The 21,655-nt window shown below is 36.5% G+C and overlaps 1 protein-coding gene across 1 annotated transcript in view; it reads left to right on the forward strand.

Annotated features, from left to right (window-relative positions):
• Positions 1-342: 342 nt before the first annotated feature.
• The window catches only part of fusl (transmembrane protein fuseless), a 152,566-nt gene continuing 131,253 nt past the window's right edge, over positions 343-21,655 (forward strand). Inside the window, exon 1 of the mRNA XM_081765178.1 lies at positions 343-936. Within this exon, the coding sequence (XP_081621304.1) occupies positions 436-936 (501 nt within the window). The 5' untranslated portion in view covers positions 343-435. The remainder of the gene's footprint in view (positions 937-21,655) is intronic.

The following is a 21,655-nucleotide window of genomic DNA, read 5'->3' on the forward strand; positions in this document are numbered from 1 at the left end:
AGAAGAGATTTGCCAATGAAGATTGGTCTGTGCTGAAGTACGCGGGACTATAAAACTAAGAGGGGGATAGCATAATAGGAGGAGGTTGTTGGTCCCCAGGGGAGGGGATGGTGATTGAGGAGAACAATCTACGGGAGTGAGTATAGGAGCTGTCTCTATCTGAGTATGGGAGTTCGAGTGTGATTATGTCAGAGTGCAGTACGCATTTCGACACATAAAGCTTGGGAGACAACAATGAGTGTGTGAACTTTTTTGTCGTGTAAAGCGCGCAGCACTGTTTATCATCTTAGGTACAGCCTCGGTCGAACTATTTGGATTGTGGATATCTATAAGTGATTATACAGTATTCCGGTTTCTCTCCAAATAGAAGTTAGTATAAATACTTGACAATGTGAGTTTTAGACGAAAGAAATATCTTTTTCAAAAATAGACAGCATGAAAAATCTAAGAAGTTCGTATGTTTGTTTGTCCGTCCTAGACACTTTGATATCCTTATTGGTTGTCTCGCCCCTTGTTGTAGGCTACTGGAGAGGCACATGGTCTGTTCTGGATTTATATCTTTATCCAGATCACCCAGACTACAGTAGTTTTGTCTCCATTGGTATAGGGATCGTATTACCTACAATTTTCGCTCTGGTACAAAATCAATTGCAGAAATGTATCAATGCTAGGAAGCACCGAGTGATATTTTATATCATGTCCAGACTGTATACGGCCGTGTTCTCATTTGCGTGTGTCAACAACTGGAGAGGAATCTGGAAAGCTTTGGATGTTTACACGGGAACAAGTATTTATTCGTCCTTAGGGACTTTGGTCATTGGTGTGCTAGCACTCTCGGCCATGAGGAGTTTGAGGAATTTAGCAGCTCCGCCTGTAACCATCGCCATGGATACCGAGGAAAATTACTTCACATTTCCAACAAGATTTCGCATTTCCGTAAGTTGACCTTTTTTTCTATAGTAGAGACAGATGTTATAAATTTAGTTGTTGTATTTACTTGAATCTAACTCGCTCTTAAGCTCCCTCGTGGCTAACGGGTTATCATACGCGCCTTTGGCGTAGGAGACCCAGATTCGATTCCCAGCGGGAGCTTATGTAGTTCGGATTCCACTTTAAGCTGTACTCGAATCTACTAATGTGCTGATACCATTAATTCTAACGAACACTATAATTTTCGAGACAAAATTTAATCAAACTTAGTGCGCTTTGCATTCAAGCAAAATATGGATGTATTCTAATGCTAGCTTTAACAAAGAGTATTGATAAAATAACACCACTTTTTTCTCCTTCTTCTATAAGTTCTTTGTATGGAGTCATTACTCTTAACAATTTTCCTCCAGATTATTCTTTCTTTCACCCATTCCACATCCAAATTCTTGTTTCTGGTGTCACCATCAATTACCTTCATCCAGTGGCGGCAGGTGGATTGTGGTTTCGGGTGTTGCAGTACGAACGATAAGAGACAGAAGATATAAAGTTGACTCATTGACTAATCAGCATAACTTTATATGCAAATGCTATGTGACACGTTAAATTAAATAAAATTCTGTTTTTAAAAAATAAAAAATGCAGAACATTTTATCCGATTAATCACCTCAATTAATTAGTAAGTTCATTCTCCTCTCTTTGATTGGAGCAAATCTGTCTAATACATGCTGGTTGAACTCTGGTATTCTTATTGTCAGGTCTTTTTCGATGGAAAGCATAACCAATGGTGATAGCCTTTCTTGAGACATTCAATTCCTTGAAAGTGTCAGTTCTTTCTCATGTGGAAAAAAAAAAACTTTTCGTCTTTTGCTGACGCCATAGGTACTGTTAATATTAATTTCAAAGCTTACTAAATATTTACTAAATATTTTTTCTAGATTATTGTGAACGATTCATTCTAGCAAACTCAGTCCTTGACAGTAATCCGAATTCCTCTTCAGCGTAGACTGAAGAGAGTTCGTAGCAGAGATTAGTGTTATAAAAAATGTACATTGAACACACTTTATTCACAGTTTATCCAGGAAAATTTAAAATAAATTGAGGAAATATATCTGGTGCAAACAACACTACTGCGTAAGATATCCTGTAAATTTAAACTGGATTTTTTTTTCGAACACTCTCCTGATCTGCCCTTTGCTTATTTTGTCTAAGCCTTAATTGCAAATTTTTCCTCAGTTGAAAGCTGGTCAATGTTTTTTGTAAGTTATTTACAGAAGTCATGGTATACAATTCATTCAGAATTTGTAGGTTATTTACAGAATTAAAGCACACACAATAAAATTAAACCTAATAATTAAAAACCAAACCAGCTGATACAAAACAGGTACTGGTATATGAATTCCGAATGTCACATATTCATACATCAACACACACACACAGGTGCGTAAAAGAAAAAACTACATTCCAAATCATCCGTCTTGCTTGTTACGCAATGCACGATGAACACAATATACTTCCACATGAGGCGAAACAATGCTTACCAATGTGATATGTTCTGGAAAGGAAACCTCGAAACCCGCTAGACGAAGGATCAGCATGTAACAGAAGCCAAAAAAATCAAAGAACATCAAAACAAACAGCACTGCCAATTCTACACCCAGAAATGTTAACTGGGAGGGGTCCAAAGTATTTGAGGGAGATCCAATACGTCTATATAATATGGAACCAGTCTTATATTGCACCCGAAAAGACGATAAGTAATTCTTGCTTACTGTCATCTATATTTTTAGAAAAAATGATAGAACGGTTATTTTTATAAGAGAAGAAGAGTACATGATGAGGCGTAATATAAAATATTTAGCACACATCAATCGTTTCTGTGTTAAAAAAGTATAGTTTATTAAGAAAGTCTACAAATGTTAGTCAAGTTTCGAAATTTTTGGGAGGTCCGGACCCGGTGGACCCCCTCGTGGCTACGCCCCTGAGCATTGCTAACTAGTCCCAAATTCAATGTGGCGTTCCCCATCATACAGTTTTATGTGGAAATTATCAAGAGTATAAAACATACTTATTTTATAAAAGAAATATGTTTATACTAAAATACTATCCACAGAGGGGGGAGGGGAGCGATTCTACATACAGACTTATTAATATTTGATTCACAAATTACTGTAGAAGAAATTTTCATTATCATATAAGCTAAGAATTAACTTGTAAATGCGGGTCTATTTTCATTTGTTTTCTTCTCTACTAGATATTTTCTTTCTTATTTTGTAATTTTGCAATCACTTTTTTTAATTGTCATTATATTGATTTGCTTCAGTATGGTCCCGTAATTTAAAAATATGAATGTATAAAAACAAATTCCATTTGTTAATTGCTAGTGAAAAAAAAAATCAGAAATCTTATTTAGCGTGAAAAACCTTCTCGTTCACTGAAAACCGTGCTGTGTTGCAGGAGCACTGCAACGACCAGTCCCTTTAACTTCTGAGATAGGGGAAAGGAGACTTAACATTTGCTCCAATTGCCGCGCTGAAGGAATCTGGTCGTTGCATGCTCGCTGCAACACAATGTAAATTAGAGACTCTGTGACGGATTATTTTTCGCTTTTTAAAACGGATTAACGGAACGGACAGTTACAGAAGTAAAAATGTATGTTATTTAAAGTGTATATATGCAAGTATTAAAAAGTCTTTTTTTCTGTTTTTTAGTACTATTGATAATAATATTTTTTCTTGAAATACTTTGGTCGTTGCGCAACGCTGCAACACTAACATTAGCCGCCACTGCCTTCATCTCTTCGTCTTAAGCTTTCTTGTGCTTTCCCTTGATTTCGATTTCTATCATCATTACTTATCTTCCACGTAATTTTCGTTTCTTCTCATTATACTCTCAAACTAGCCCAGTTTTGTCTCTTCCATCTTTTCCTTCAAGTCCGTCATTTTTATTATAACCATTATTCCTTTATTTCTTATAATAGTGGAATCACAAGCTAAACCAACTTTTATTATCAGCAATAGAACTGCTAAGAAAAAAGACATTAGAAACCATGCGCGGAGCAGTGGCGTACGCAGAATTTCGTCAAGAGGGAGTTCAAGCTCTCAAGGTCATATTATTTCAGGTGTCTGTATATATATCTTATGATATATGTTTATTGCTACATAATACCTTGCTTATGGAGGGGGATAAGTCCGTATGTCACTGGCGCAGACTCTCATTGTCACAAATGGAGAGATAGACGCCTGGCATTGTAATTAGGCGTGACCGGCTTTTCACTTGTATAATGTCCTTTCAGATCTTGACATTTGAGGAAAAAGCTGGTTTTGTTAGTTGGCGAACTAAATTTTCATTTTTTAGACACTTCATACATCCAAGTTAGCATTATATTTTCCATGAACTTCATCCTTCTGAGTTTATCGTATTCAATGGTATTGTTTCTATGTTAATATTGTATTGCGCTTCATTGTTAATTTGACTACTATCTAATACGCTCTTCCCTTCAGTTAGTTTTGGACCTTCTTCCTACAAAAAAAAAAAAAAAAAAGAAAGAAAGAAAGAAAGAAAAAAGAAAAGAAAAGAAAGAAATCCTGTCAATTGCTTCTTATTTTTCCATCCTAATTGAACTAACGGATCTCCTGTTTTTCCTTCTTCATTAACTATCGAAGACCAGACGCAACGTTTTGTTCAGTATTACAGCAACATATTCTGCCTTAATCTTATCAACGAACATAACAGCCCATCAAAGGACATCAATCCCGAATATCGGGAAATCCAATGTTCACTTATATCCAGGAAACGGGACTTCCAGCGGGATTCCTGTGGGATATTTATGTTTTTTTTTTTCGCAGGATAAACATAAGATGATGTTTAGACATCCAGATATTGTTCCGTGTCAGGCATATCCAATTGAAATTGAAGAGAAATTCCATGGATATTTCTTATTATACTTTAAGTTTCTGCTATAGGAATCTGAATGCTCCGGGATATTTGTTGGCCTTCCAAACAAAGTCCCGTGCATACTTTGTGCTATGTGGAAAATATTCTACGAAATTACGTTAAATATAAGATTCTCTTGAAAAAAGATGGACATCTATCGCGTTTACCTATTTGAAACCACTTGTATACTGTTATTTACCAATGCATGGTCATCCACATCGGTATTTGCCGCCTTATGCAGCCTTATTCTCTCGCAATGAGTGCGCTTACTGCATGCTGGTTGTTAGAAGGAACAAGATTCGGTGTTAACACTACAACGATAAGATGTATGACCGCCTTTAAATTGTTAATGCTATAATGTTATAATGCTTAAATTGTTAATGCTATAATTGTTAATGCTATATATTATTTTTTTTTAACCTAAACAAATAGTACCACAGTGGGAAATATTCTATGATATACCACTTAGGGAAATTTGGTTAGGATTTTGGTAAGACAAACTCCTTAACAAGCTAAATTTAACCAAGCCTATGCTTAAATATAGTATTTTAAATCAAATTAAATAAAGAATACTGCGAGTGAATTTTTAAAAGATGAATGAATTTTTGAAAATAAAAAATCAAGTATTTTGATTTATCAAGTAGAACATAATTTAGTTTCATTTTACTATTGTATTCCACGGACAGATTAATATTTTGCATCCTGATTATTATATTAATCCGCTAATCTCAACAACACTGTGGGTAATCTATCCAGCAAGGATGATATGCAGAATTAATCCCATATGGTTACATAAGGAATCAACTTTTGATTTTCCACATCCTGTGATCAACTGAATTGATCATCCTCCATCAACGAACTTCATTCATAATTTTTGATTTCCACATCATGGTCAAAATTGATTGGTGACTAATCAAATAGTTCTTGGGATTTTGTATGTCCCGGACACATCAACAGACAGAGAAAAAATGTATGAAGAGGTTTCTGGTTTTAAAAAATGACATATTTCAGTTTAACGTCCCACGATTATGCCCGTTAGGCTAAGAGAGGCTTCAGTAATTAAAACAAGAATGATGATGAAAGAATTTGTGGTATGATAGTGTGGGAGGAAACACGAGTACCCCGAGAAGACCCACGGACATGATGTTGTTCACCACTAACTTACTTTGAACCAGAACCCCACGCACTAGAGGTAAGCGCTCTACTACTGAGCAACCGTGCCCCCAATTTTTTTTTTTTTTTTTTTTTTTTTTGGTAAACCAAATTTCTTAAAGAGTGGAAGATTAGGTAATGCAACATTTCGTAAGTTGGTAAATTAATTCGGTATTTATTGGTGTTTTTAGTGTTCTGATCAGTATTGCTCGATAAATGCTAAAATAGTATCTTCTTAAATGCTTACGAAACATAGACGGTTCATAAAAGTGGCTCAATAGTAGATTACTCATGTATGAGACGAGATGTGCCTGGTTCTTTCTCATGCCATGTGCTGTGCAGTTTACGAACAACATTGTTTTCCATGAGTTTTCATCGGGAACTCTTGTTTCCTCCTACATCTTGATTCCAACAATTCTTCCATAACCATTCAATTCAAATTGTCATCCATCTCTTTTAGCTTACAGAGACGATAGTAAACAAAGTAAGCATTTTAAAATATTACCAGCTGAATCTGCGCTGTCTGCATTATTTTAATATGAGCATAAATCTCCTTCTCACTTCCTTACAATATCTGTACATGTCCCTTTATAGGCACAAGTGAAAGACAAGATGACTAGCAAAGAGAGTGAATTGCTATAGACCAGTGGCTTCCAACTTGGAGATGTGAAGAGCGAACAAGGAGAGGGGCGGAAGTTACTGACAGAAATAAACTCTGAAATTATAAGCAAAGCACCACTTGTAATGATCATTTACAATTTACTTTTAGCAAACTTCACAAATGCTACATGTTTTAACATGTTGTCTTCGTCATGAAAAGGAAATGAGCGTGAAGTACGCAACGTTTAAGGACGGTGTGCGCCAGGTACTACTGCTATAGATATGTAAGCATATAGTTTAAGAGAGGCTTTAATGATTAAAACAAGTGAATGAAGATGGAAGAATTTGTGGCTAGGGTTACACATGTTAGTGTGCCTTTGTGGTAAACTTGGAGAAATGATACATCATGTCAAAAGGATTTTTCCCCTTATAAATCCATATCCGAGCACGCCTCATTTCGGCTCTGCAGGCCTTTGAAGTTGCCAGCATGCAATAAGTTTTGTTATTCGGATTAAAGCAAAGCTCCTGCAATGCCTGTCGATCCGCTATACATAGTTCTTCTACTGTAGGATGACCAGACATTCTGATTTTCGCAGTACAGTACTGTTTTTCAAAGAGCTGTCCTGCGTGTTGCAAAGACCCTTAGAAAATCGAAAAATTGTCCTTCTTTTTTTTTAAATATCGTGCAAAATGTCCTGATTTAAATTATTTGCAGTACTTTAGTGTTTTTTTCTTGATTCACAACATTTCGAATCACAAGCATTTTTTTTTTCTGAATCGATTTTAAGAAATAAATGTGTTCATTTTATTCAAGTTGTATGGAATATATTGAGCCGTGGTCCACACCTTTCGCAGGCATTAACATTTTGAATTGAACACATAAGTCAGTAACTGAATGAGATAATGTCCAGAGCAGTTTGAAGTACATTAATAAATTGTCAGGAAAAGAAACAAACTATATCTACCTGTTTGATAAGATTACAAATATGAAGAGGTATGCTATTTCTGAAGCACTGCTCAAATGAGAGTAGATTTAAGATGGAATGAATTGTTCAAGCATTTTGAAGAAAAATCTATTCTATATTCTCAAGTATGTGATAATGTGGAGTTCAGTAAGTGCCTTCCTGCCACAAATGATCATTCTGAAAGGGTATTTTGTATAATGAATAATTTGTAGACTGATGAGATATCTGTTAAAAAGTTAAACTCTTAAACACCCAATAATAACCAAATGTAACTATAATTGTGTATATAGTGAATTCCATGACATGAGTTTGCAATAGAGCAAGTTACTGCACGTTATACATTCAGACGAAAAAAAAAAGGTCACTTAGCAGTGTACTGATGTTTACTTAGCATGTCACATGAAAATAATTTGTTAACATTGTTGGAAAAAGTTCGGTAGGTAATGGATAAATAACTGATAAGATGAACCGCATTACTATGTTTCATTAAAATTTTATGCTTCAACATACTTGTTTTCTTTTTCATAAAAGTGACTCCTTTATGTTACTCCATCAAATTGTCTTAAATTGTTTCATTAATCTTCTATTTGTCTTTCATGAAAGTATTTGGAGTTGTGTTGAATTCCTTCAATACTTTTGCTGCGTACCTATTATTATTATTATTATTATTATTATTATTATTATTATTATTATTATTATTATTATTATTATTATTATTATTATTATTATTATTTATGAATGAATGGTTAGGTTAACGTTAAATGAAATAAGGACATGGGTATTGTCGACACAGAGTATCATGAGCTATTATACGAGGGTCATTTAACTCGAAGTGGCAACACAGTTTTGAAATGGAATGTAGTGAATCATTCATCTCAAGAAGCTTACAGTCCTTCGATGTAGTCTTCGCCAGCTGTTGAACCCATCGCCAGATGTCTGGTAACCGTTGAACACCTGTCAAAGCCCCAGGTTGTGAGAGAGTGTTGACAATGCGCTCTAAGGCACGAACAATGCTGGGAATGTCTCTGAAACGTTTGTCCTGAGAGGTTTTTCATTTTTTGGAAAAGATCAAAATCGCAGTGACTCATATCCGGAGAGTATGGCGGGTGCTCCAGTATCTCCCAACCCCATCGTCGTAACAGAGTCTGTACTGGATTGGCTGTATGGCATCTAGCATTGTCGTGTAGAAGAATTGGTCCAAACTCCAGGAGGTGTGGACGTTTGCGCCGCAGTGCTGGTCGCAAATGGTGACTGAGGTATGAAGCATTGACGATAACGCCCGATGGAACTTGATGTGACACGATAATGCCTTCCTGGCCGTATGACATTATCATCATCACCTTCACGTTTGCTGGCTCTTGCCTAAACTTTTTCGGTAGTGAAGATCATGGGTGGCGCCATTCACCCGGCTGACGTTTCAATTCAGGCTCGTAGGATCTTCCCCACGTTTCGTCACTTGCAATAATGCAGTGCAAGAAGTAATCACCTTCCTCATTGTAACGTTGAAGGTGTAGGCGCGCACATTCCCACCTATGCCAATTACCGTCAAGCAGTGTCCGTAGTCTTGCAAGATGAATTTCGTCTGTAGCAATTCGCATATACCCTCCGCCGTGAATTTTGTCTGTTGACTGTCGTCCCGCTTGAAATGTTGCAACCCATCTCAGCACTGTTCGATACGGTAGAGCAGCTTCACCACAGGCCTCTACCAATCCTCTGTGAATCGTCCTAGCATTTCGCCCTCGTGCCACCTGGAATTTCATAAACACACGCTGTTCTGCACGCGTGAACATTGCGTTAGGGCGGTATTTCACACAACAATCACTTTAACAATATCTACTCGCCACACACACTGTAATATGGGACCGCAACACCGTTGAACTGACTCGTACACATCCACGGAACACACTACGTTCGTTATTTGTCTTCTGCCCACACGACACTTCAATCGTAGCAGTATTGCCAGTTCGAGTTAAGTGACCCTCGTACTTGTGTCCTATCTTTCGCTTGTCAGAATCTGGTCACTCTATTCTACTGATTGCCTAATACAAGGAAATCAATCTTATTAACGCCCTAGCGACAACGATAATTTTAACGACCTTTAAAACGTTAAATAATAATAAAAAATAACGACACTTCTTTTTGAAAATTTTGGTGAGAACTGGCAACTCTACACAAAATTTGGAATAGACCCACGAAAACGGCACGTTTCTAGAGCTTGTGGTTCCTGAGATTTCATTGTTGAAAAGAATTGACCACAAATATAAACATAACGGTTCAATATATACAGTAGATCGTGGACTAATAAAGTAGTAGATATATAAAGCTGAGTACCTCAAGAAAATATATGTAAACCGCGTTTCTCTTAACAGAACTATATGACATGATTGAGGATCGAACCTGAAATTCTGCACTCTGCTACGAGCTCTGTAATTGATGACATGACATTACATATATATATATATATATATATATATATATATATATATATATATATATATATATATATATATATATATAAACATTTTAAGACATATTCTGTTCCAACTCGTTCTCCCATTTTCCGACAGGTAGTATCACAATTGCGCGAAATAAAATTACCGTAAAATTGCCAACTCCTATAAAATTCGGGATCTTTTAAAATCATATTGACCAGCACATACTATTTCTCTCAAAATTTAAATACACAATTCTCTCTTTCTCTCCTCAATAGTGATGAGCGCAAGAGTCTTGGTCTTGCAGTTTTTGCAAGAGTCTTGCATGCAAGACCAAGACCAAGACCAAGACCAAGATCAGGAATCCCGATGCAAGACCAAGGGGTGCAAAACCAAGACCATACCTACAAGACCAAGACTCTTGTGCAAGAGTCTTGCACAAGTACTGGCTCAGTAGTAGAGCGTTCCCCTTTGGTGCTGGGGTCCCTAGTTTGATACCAACTTGCACCATGTGAGCTTTTTTGGTGGATAGAGACCGTGTGTGTAGGTTTTCTCAAGGTTTTCCCGTTTCCTCCTACTTTCTTCATTCTACCATTTCATTCATTTCTCATCATCACCATCTCTCTTAGTCTCGGTGCATAATCGTGGCACATGTGAAACTATATACTACATCATTTCAAAACGTATTAGTGGTGTTCTTCTTCTAAAACTAAAGAGAAATGTAGTATTGAACATCGGTAACTCCGTACATCATAGGTGCCGACTACATGGTTATGGCCTTGGCAAAGAGGATCAAGCATCCGTTAGAAATTTTTAATGTGTGTTCAAAAACTTAATATCTAAATAACATTTTTATTACATTGACAAAAACTTGTGTATGTGACCAGGGCCGTGAGGTGGGGAGGGGCGAGCGGGGCGACCGCCCTGGGCGCCGAAGTAAGAGGGCGAAAAATTCGGGAGAATAAAGGAAAAAAGATAGGAAAAATTACTTGGAATATATGTATATGGGCGCCGTCGTATACTCTCGCCCTGGGCGCTGAGTTTCCACTGCACGGCCCTGTATGTGACCGCAAGTTTGGTTTCATGGGCGTGTGCTTATACGTTGAATAATTGTTTATCAATATAACTTTTAGCCTCCTCAGGTATATGGTACACGAGGATTGAGCGATATAATATTATACAACAATAAATAATCCATATTCAGGGGTGCCCACAAGGGGGGGCTATGACGCAAACTGCGTCATTGAAATATTGGGGGGGTTAAAATCTATATAAATATGTTTGACGGGGGGGGGGTAAAATTAATCGAAAAGTTTTTTTTCATGGAAGAATACCTATGGATAGACAATTGCGGGGGGGGGTGCTTCATGGACATAAGGGGGGGTGGGCCACAAGTGAGAGTGGTTTTGTACAGTTATTTCAAATAACTTGAAGTTTGATGCTGTGTTTTTGTATTTCTAATATAGGCCAAAAGTATTTGTATAAGTTGAGTTTACACAAAAGACATGGACAGTCGAGTCGTTTTCAGTTTTTACTCAAGTTATACTAAAATATTAAGAAGTTTGATTATAATCGTTATTATTTTAATTTCTCTCTTTTTTTTGGGGGGGGGGAGGCGAATATTTCTAACATATCATCTTCATAGCTATTCTGCCATTATTGGCAGGACACTTGTTGCAACTCAGAAAATTCGATATACGGTGGTCCTCAGCTGGTCTCTTCGTCTTGACGTAGCAATTTTCTGTTTTAATATCTTCCTTCAACTAGAGTCTCCTTTGCCCCCTCCCTCTCTTTCCTTAAACCATATTCTCTAGCATGTCCCTCATAATAAAGTTCCTCCTCAGCCAATGTCTCAACCAGTTCCTTTTCCTTCTTTTAATTATATCTAAAATTCTTTTCTCCCCTACTGCTACTATTTCTAACACCTTCTCATTCGTTTTCCGTTCAACCCAGCTAATTCTCTCCTTTTATCGAAAGCCTCCAATATATTTTTTTTACATCGATTTTACGTAATGTCCGTGTTTCTGTTCCATAGAGTACATATTGGAATCAGTAAAATAAAATCTCAATATTTAATTGGAAGTTTGTTCAATACAAAGATTAGCTAATCTTAGTTGAAAATTAAAAAAAAAATATCTGACGCCTTTAGAGTATCAAAATAATTTAGCAATTTGTGATATATCAGTAGTCTGTGCCGTTTTGATATTCTTTCATGCGTCTCCCCAACCAGTAGAGTATTGAATCTGTTAAAAAAAAATATAAGAAGATTACGAAACGTTGTAATTTATCTTATAAGTAGTGAAGCGTGGGGACCCATTGAAAAGAAAATAAAGGTTACCGCCCATGTTGTATACTATCATCATACTTACACGAAGGTAAACTATATTTCATTTAGAAACATACAATGTATTTCCGTTACTATTGGCTCATTGCAGAATTTATCCAGAGAAAAATTTACGTATGAAAAGCATAAAATTTCTTAAAAGCAAGACTTGAAAGACTCTTGCAGCAAGACCAAGACCAAGACCAAGACCGGGTGTGCAAGAACAAGACCAAGACCAAGACCAAAGGTTCCAGTGCAAGACCAAGACTGGATGTGCAAGACCAAGACCAAGACCAAGACCAAGACCACCCGGGTCTTGGTCTTGGTCTTACATTTGCTCATCATTACTCCTCAACCATAAGTTGGTGGGCAACACAGAAATTTTAAAACTTTTCTCTCTCTTGGGAGAGTTGCTTTATACTTTGATAAGCTCTGTTTCTCGTAACTACATCCACATAATCCATGGTCCATGGTCTTCCTCTTCCTGGTAGTCGCTAACGCTCTCGCCTTGAGTGCGAGCGGTCTCGGATTCGAATCCCGGTGGGGCCACTCGGTCGAAAAAGTGTAAAACGCTTTTTCAGGCCAGCCACCCTGAATAAGATTTTCCTGGGCTTTCCTCATTCACACCAGGCAAGTGCCAGGGTGGTACCTAACTTATAGGTCCCAGGCCGCTTCCGTCCTTCCCTTTCCCCGGATAGTGTGCTCGCCGAGGGATGTCATCCCTCAAAACGGGACGGGCTAAATGGCCTTAGATGCCGAGAGCCCAGAAATCTAAAATCCTCCTTAATCATCCTGGATTTCCTTCTGTCTTTCCCTCTATCAAGACGGTGATCTACTCGGAGCGCCGAATAAGATGACCAAGCATGCTGTTTTTTTTTTTTCCTATTATCTTTACGATCTGTCGTCCTTCATTAGCTTCTTTTAGTACATCTTTATAGAATTTCGCAGTTAGTGAATCAATTTGTTTGGAAGTTATAGTTATTTTAAAATATTTCAATTAGTATTTCGGCACTTTTCGTTTCTAAGTGAACTCTAGTCGATCCATATTTTTACTTTTTTTTTTCCTTTTCTATTTATTTTTATGAGCACAGAATAATCAGTTCCCAAAAATAAACGATATCTTTAATTTAAAATCCAATGTTTATTCCCTTTAGGCTAAAGGAGATGGATGATTAATGAAAGTGAACGATTAAAAAAAAAGAAGAAGGAGAAGAAGAAGAAGAAGAAGAAGAAGAAGAAGAAGAAGAAGAATTGATGGCGTGAGAATCTAAGACGAAATGAAAGATCCTCGAGAAAACCTACGAACTCGATGTTGTCTACCATAAACACATATAGGTTGATAGCTAACGAGGGGCCCTTCGTATTAGAGGTCAGTGCTCTACCAACGCTTGTATCAACAGAGCACTGATACAAGACATTGGTATCAATAAGTGATGCATGGTTCAAGACAGCTTTATATTGCCAAATAACTGTTATTTATATGTATTAAGTCAAATTGTAATTTTTTCCTTCCCCCGTTTTATTTAAAATATCAGTGTTAGTGTTTATACTATAGTTGAACGGTATTCACCAGGTTATGGCATATGCTGATGATGTAAATTTAATAGGGGATGATAGGAGAAAAGTAGAAATAAATGCAGAGATCTTATTAAACGCTTGCAGGGACATGGGTTTAGAAGTAAATGCAGAGAAAACTAAATACATGGAAGTGCGTCGGGACCGTAATACGGCAAATTGTGGAGGCGTTAAAATATTAAATAATACTTTTGATAAAGTGGATACTTTCAAATATTTAGGATCAATACTAACAGACGAAAATCATATTCACGAAGAAATTAAATGTCGACTAAAAGCAGGGAATTCGTGTTACTATTTGGTTCAAAATCTCTTGTCGTCGCGAATTCTGTCGAGGAATTTGAAGCTTAAAATATTAATATATAAAACGATAATCATGCCTGTTGTTCTGTATGGTTGTGAAACATGGTCGCTTACTCTGAGGGAAGAACATAGACTGAAAGTATTTGAGAACAGGATCCTGAGAAGAATATTCGGACCCAAGAGGAACGGGAATGGGGAATGGCGGAAACTTCATAACGAGGAACTACACAGTTTATACGGTTTACCCAACATTGTTAGGGTCAAGTCTAGGAGGCTTAGGTGGGCAGGTCATGTAGCCAGAATGGAAGAAAGTAGAAACGCTTTCAAAGTCTTGACTGGAAGACCCATAGGAAAACGACCATTAGGAAGACCTAGGCGCAGATGGGAGGATAATATTAAGATGGATCTCGAAGAGATAGGAATACAAAGTAGAAACTGGATCCAATTAGCTAAGGATAGAAGTCAGTGGAGAGCTTTTGTGAACGCGGCACTGAACCTCCGGGTTCCATAGGCCATAGAGTGAGTGAGTGAGAGTGAGTGTTTATACTATATTATGCAAAACATACACTATTTCTTGCTGCTGTAAGTTGTGTTAGACGCAAAAATCGATGTTCTTGGTTCGAACAACTGTTTATTTTCATTCACCTATTATCCATATTTCAATGAACCTTGGCAAATATATATAGAATAGGACATTTATTTTTGAGGTACATTCAATGCAGCTAGCTGAACTGGAGACACGAATATTGTCTTCCAAATTAAAAACGAAACTTTTGGGGCAAAACTTCGGGAAATGTTTCCCAAACCTATAGATTGTGACACATGCGTATGGTATCATTCAAAACTCTGGTTCATTCTAGAGACAATGACATATGAACTATGAATCAAAGGTAATCGTGACACATACAGAAAATTCGTATGTGGTTTTATTTTTTATTTATTTATTTTTTTGTTTAATTTCATGATGTCAAAGTCTTTTATACATACATATTGTTCGAAAATATTTCTTTAAAAACATCTTCGTTCCTACTAAGTGTATATTAATGAAATTTGACATATATATAGCCAAATTTTATTTTGCCATACATGTAATATTTTGAGGTACATTTAGTGGATCTAAATAAACCTAGGGCGCAAATAGAGGTGATTTCTTTTTTAAAAATGTAACTTTTTAAAGTAAAGTTTCGGGATTTTTTTTTCAAATTTTGTATCAAATTTATAGATCTGTGATACATGTATATCCTGTCATTCAAAAGCCTGGCTCATTTTAAAGATTGTAATGTCGAATCAGGCACGAGCAATGTTTCTAAAAATACCTAAGGTAGAGCAGAAGCTTTCTAAATCTTTTCCTATTTGTTTTATTTTTTTTTTTTCAAAATGCCACAATATAGTTCAAATTCTTAAGTTCTTAATATCAATTAGCAATATTTCAATGAAACTGGCAAAAAAACTAGTGTAAAGACATGTAATAGTAGCTACCTGTACTTGAAGCAACCAACAAGGGGTGCCCAAATTTAAAATTTAATAAAACTGGAAAACTCCGGACAACTTACCCAAATTTATAGATCTCCATACATGTGTATAGTGTTATTCAAAAGCTTGATTTATTCTAAAGGGAATGACGTACGAAACATGAACATAAGGCACTAACTGCACGATCAACATCTAAACGAGAGTCTGTAGTTTTCTTTTTAAAATTGGTTTTGGAAGGATTAACGTTGCTATTACACAAGAATATAGAACAAAATTAATCAATCAAGTTTCGAATTCTTAATTAGATATATTTTGTGTGCCACCTTAGAATAAAACCTTTCGGACTCCACTCGTTCCCAAAGAGTGCATTTCGGATTTCTATCTTCTTTCGAATGGCACGACTGATCTTATGGATGGCCGTTAAGATCCCTAACAGATAGATTTAAAAAACAAAACAAAAAAAAAATGTCTAGTAGCACCTGCCACGGAAGAATAATAACCGAGAAAACCATTTGTTCCATTAAAGTCAATGGCACGAAAGGACACCTAAACATATACAACTAGTTACGCGTGAACGTTTGTTAGTGTTGTATAACTTAACAGGAGCTTCCATCTCATTCGCTGATTTTTCGGGATATCTAACAGCTTTATCACTTAGATACACATCAACACAATGCAGTGATGTCCCTTAAATGTGAAAAGGATGTCAGTCCCGGGATATCGTGATGTTCATGGGATGTTTATGGATTCTTTCCGAGACATTTAGAACATCCAAGTATTTTCCTGTAAGAGACACATCCGATTGAAATTTAAGGGAAATCCCATTGAATTTCCTATTATTCTACAAGTTTCTAGCATTAACGTGAATGTCCCGTGGAGAGTGTCCGGCATCCATTCTGTATCTTGACAACCTTTGTAATATCCCACTTTCACCACAGTGTAGAAGGGTTATTACATTTTGTAGTTTTTACATTTTAGGTTCTGCGTGTTGATGGAGACTTCCACAGTAAAGGATATTATGTTTTCTACTATCCATATCAAACGTACATGCAGAATATGATTCCTTGTACTATTTACTGGATGATATTCAATAAACAACGTGCTAGATATACTTAACTAAAGATTAATTCGGTTACTCTTTTATCAGCCTCTTCATCAATTTACATATTATTATTATTATTATTATTATTATTATTATTATTATTAACATACACTTATCACATATAATCACACTTATTTTCAATATTTATTCCATTATTATTATTATATTTATCACTTTATATTGTCAAGGGCTGAATTTAGTAATAAGGCACTAGGATCACATATCAATATATACATGTAGGCATCATCATCCAGCTAATTATCCATTACTCTGCGTTATAAAAATTATTCATTGTACTATCTGATGGTTTTAATTTTAATCACAATATTATATACGAACTACAGTTCGGATAGCGTCGATGTTCGATCCGAGGCTCACAAATTTTAAAGACACATATTTTTACAATGCATATTACTTAACTCACAAAACGTCTTCTTTTCTATAAAATTTATATCAGTTTGTTTATCCAACAACGATTCGAAAAAATGTAATTTCTTTTAGATTTGGAATGTTTTAAATCATCCGGTACGGACCACTATCCCTTAAATATTCTCAAGAACAGTTTGTAATGCGTCGCTCAGCTATACAATAGCGGCGCATTACACCTTCCTATAACTCTTTTTACCTTTCCAGAGAATTTCTTTACTACATTGTTTGGTTTGGATTTGAGTGTAGCGTCCCTTTCAGCAGCGAGGCTGTATGAGACATGGACCTAAAGCTTACCGTGGGATCCGAACCACATGAGCTTCCGCCGGGAATCGAACTCAGTCTCCCACGCCTAAGGCGCGTACGCTAAACGCTTAGCCATGAGGAAATTCATAACTACATTTAATATGTCTTCCATTCTATACGCAATGATTTATACCTTTGAAATCATGATCACATGAAGGTGAATTTCCATTGCTCTTCAAACCTGATGTCTTATCTGCAACTCTGATTACGCCTTGTTGCTATGACAACTTTTTTGTTTTTGTTTTCTATAGAGGCGACACTCTTTTCTTTGTATATTAAAGTTCTGGAGTACGTAATTAACTTTACTCAGCAACTTGCGCTTTCAAACTTCTTATCATATGTCGGTGTAGTAATATTTGTCATCACAAGATCCACAAATCAACCAAAAATTAACTTAGCATGAATTTCCGAATTTCAATGAATTTATTATGAAATGAAATGAAACTAAATATTTAGTTTAAGGGCAAATGTTTATGCCCTAAGGCAGTGGTGTGCAACTTGGAACAGTGGGCGGGCCAATCACAGAGCACTAAATGGCGTCGCGGGTATCACTGTAGGTATATCATTTTTACGACAATTGAATAGTATTAAATGATTAAACATGTTCATCGTAATTTTCATCACAATAACACAAAACAACTGTTATACTGGTAACCAAAATACTGCATTTACTCACAAAAGAGGAGCAGAAAAATGTATTTAGAACTTTGTCGGTATATTTAGCAATCCTTATACCGAGTGAAATTTCCCTCAAGTACCAACGCTTGCCAAGGTCTTGTCTTCAGGGCGTTACCACGTTTCGCACTGTTATATGTGATCGATGGAAAATTTCCAGTTCACTCTTAACAGGTTTTGTTAAATATATATATATATATATATATACATATATAATTATTATTGTTTTCAATAATTGACCAGCGGGCCGGAAGACAGGGTTAGGCGGGCCATATTTGGCCCGCGGGCCGGCTGTTGCACACGGCTGCCCTAAAGCAAGCTGATGATTTACATATAACAGCAAATAATTACTCGTATGCAAGAATTGGTGAAATAAAAATAATAGAACGAAACGGGAGAACTCCAAAAAATCTACAAAAAAAAAAAAAATATATTGTTCACCAGAAATTTGCCTGTTCTACGATTAAAGGTGGGGTTCTTGGTACAAAAGTGTCACCCTTTCATAAGCCAATAGAGCAAGAGCCCAGACACATTTATTTAACCCAACGAGGCCAAAAGGTTTGAAAGTCGATTCTAATGTGAAAAAGTCTCAGGAATTCGAAAATGTAACTCTTACAACTGTAAACCAGTCATGATACGCGCTACAGGGTGTTTAAGAAGTAAAATTGTTACAATTGTAAGATTTCACCTCATATAATTTAAAAAATAATAACTTCATTATCGTTCAAGATAGAAACTTCTTTCTTGCTTTATTTCCGAGAATATACTCCAGATCTCAATCTCAATAGTAAAAACTTTTTTATATGGCCGCCATTTTAAAATATGGCGCCTGAAAACGGAAAAAAGTCATTTCTGAACTACAATTCTTGTGTTTCAGGACTAATAACTGGGAAACAACTACGTTTTCGAAAACAACTTGAAGTAAATGTAATTAAGCATTTTAAGAGCTTCCAAATGACACCTATATCATTGTTATATCTTTAAAAATAATTGAGCTAATTAATTTTATGTAGTATTATGTATATTTGTTTTTAACTTAAACGCTCTTTGGATGATGTTATTTGATTGTGTTTCAACAACACCTATGTGGATAGGTTGGAATTCCAGTTACTCTAGAGACAATGTTTCTAGACAGGCAATTAGATATATGGAAAATTTAACCTTTTGGGGATCCCATGGTACAATTTTGTACCATACGCGTTTTTCATGGTACATTGCATTATTTCTCTTCTTTTTGAGCTTTTTCGTCCGTTTTTTTTTTTTTTTTTTTTTTTTGTTTTCGAAGTCCAGAGGCCTTGTAGAAGACATTACGTATGGTTTCAGACCGTCCTGCGTCCAGACATAGGAGGTGATGACGTCATAAGTCAAAAATTTCTTTTCTCATTTTCGAAGCCTATGTTCAATATTTTTTGTCGGGCTTATTTTTCTACGTAGAAGATTGAAATTTTGCACAAGCATTCAGTCCACCGAGTAGTATTTACCAGGTGTTTTGTTCCGATGTCAGTGCTAAAACAGGGGGGAAACCAGAGGTGCAAAGTGTGAAAAAAGGGATATTTTTACCACCAATATCCCGTTTCTCGTCATTTTTCCGCCTCACATACATGATGGGGACACGTGAGTCATACCGTCTGAAAGGCAGTTCCATTCTGAAGAGAATGACGGTCGAATCATTGTCCTAGGGTAATTAGGGACGTCTCAGGGATTTTTTGAAAAATATACTTCTATATAGGGAAAAATGGGACATGGTGGGTATATTTTTTTTGGCGGGCTTACTTTTGCACCTAGAAGATTGAAATTGTGCACAAACATTCAGTCCACCGAGTAGTATTTAACAGATTTCTGCGTTAAAACAGGGGGGTCCAGAGGGGCTAAAAGTTGAAAAAAGGGAAATTTAGACCAAAAAGATCCCTTTTTTCTGCAATTTCCCGCCTTAGATACATGATGGAGATATGTGAATGGTACCGCCTGAAAGGCAGTTCTATTCAGAAGAGAATATGGGCGACACATGACCTAGGGTAATTAGGGATGTCTCAGGATTTTTTTCCCCTGAGATCATAGTGTTTTGTGGTAATTTGGGGCATGGTGGGAAATTTTGATAAAATTTCTCCCTCCCTTACTATTCAAGATAGAAACTTGAAATTTGGCACGCACATTCAGTATACCAAGTACTATTTCTAAGATTTTTTTAGATGGCTACGTTGACACAGGGGGGGTCCAGGGGGGCCAAAGTTCGAGAAAAAAATTTCCCTCCGAAAGTTTCACTTTGACATTTTTCCCGCTTCTGGTATATGGTATGAGCATGCAAGTGATACCATTTGAAAGCCAGCTCTATTCTGAAGAGAATGAGGTATGAACCATGATCCTAGGATAATAATGGCGACGATACAGTAGCTGCTTGACTGAAAGTCTAAAAAATAGCCCAAAAAGCCAGGATCCGGACAGGGATAACGGAACCTCCAACCAGATTAGATGTGGTTGCAGAAACTTTGAAGATAGCCCAGAAAGTTGCCAATGAATGTGGTCAAGAATATGCTGTTGTCACTTAACGACCTCGCTATTGCTAAACCAGCAATGCAAATTCAGGCTCAAGAAAAACCTTTGTAGGACAACATATTCATATGCTTCGGTGCATTCCATATTTCAATGACTTTCTTTGAATGCCTTGGGTATATAATTGATGAATCTGGATTACCGGCTTTGATGACTTCCGTTGATATTGATATTCTTGCCCAAGGTTCCTTGAAAGATTTCATAAACGGAAAGCACTTTAACCATTGTAAACGTTTGCAAGTCATCATAATGCTTACGATGTAGAAACTGCACTTCAAAGAGTTTGTACAAAGCAATGAGGCTGCTGCCAGCTCAGTCAGACACCAACTGATCCAGCTATCCTCAGATTTAAGTGAGGAATCCATTACCAATATTTTTGAGTCTGAGACAATGAGTAGTTTCCTTGACAAATACGAGGAATACACTGCTAAAACAAGATCTGGTGAATATGGTGAAATAGCACAGTTCTGGTTTATGTATATTGATCTAGTTCAGCTATACTTCAATTTCAGTAGAGCATATCGAACTTATGATGTGGACTTGTTTACTTGTTGTTTGGGCAAGATGTGCTATGTATTCTTTGCAGTTAACCGCCCAAACTATGCACGATCGATTACAAGATACTTTCTAAATCTGCTTAATATGGACACAACACACCCTGGTGTCCGTAAAATGCTAGAAGATGGTGGCTTGTCAGTTAAGAGAACAGTAAAGGGTTTTTCCCGTGTCCCAGTTGATATGGCATTAGAACAAACAGTGAATGCAGATGCCGCTTCTCGCTTCACAGGAATCTCAACCTTTTCACAATCCATATCTGCACGTAAAAGATGGATAGTTACAAGAGCAATGAGAACTTCTATTGTTTCAGTGTTGATGGATATAGTTGGACTGCAATGCAAGGAAGATGTTT

Source organism: Thermobia domestica, chromosome 7 (genome assembly GCF_964235325.1).
Source record: "Thermobia domestica chromosome 7, izTheDome1.hap1.1, whole genome shotgun sequence".
Taxonomy (NCBI): domain Eukaryota; kingdom Metazoa; phylum Arthropoda; class Insecta; order Zygentoma; family Lepismatidae; genus Thermobia; species Thermobia domestica.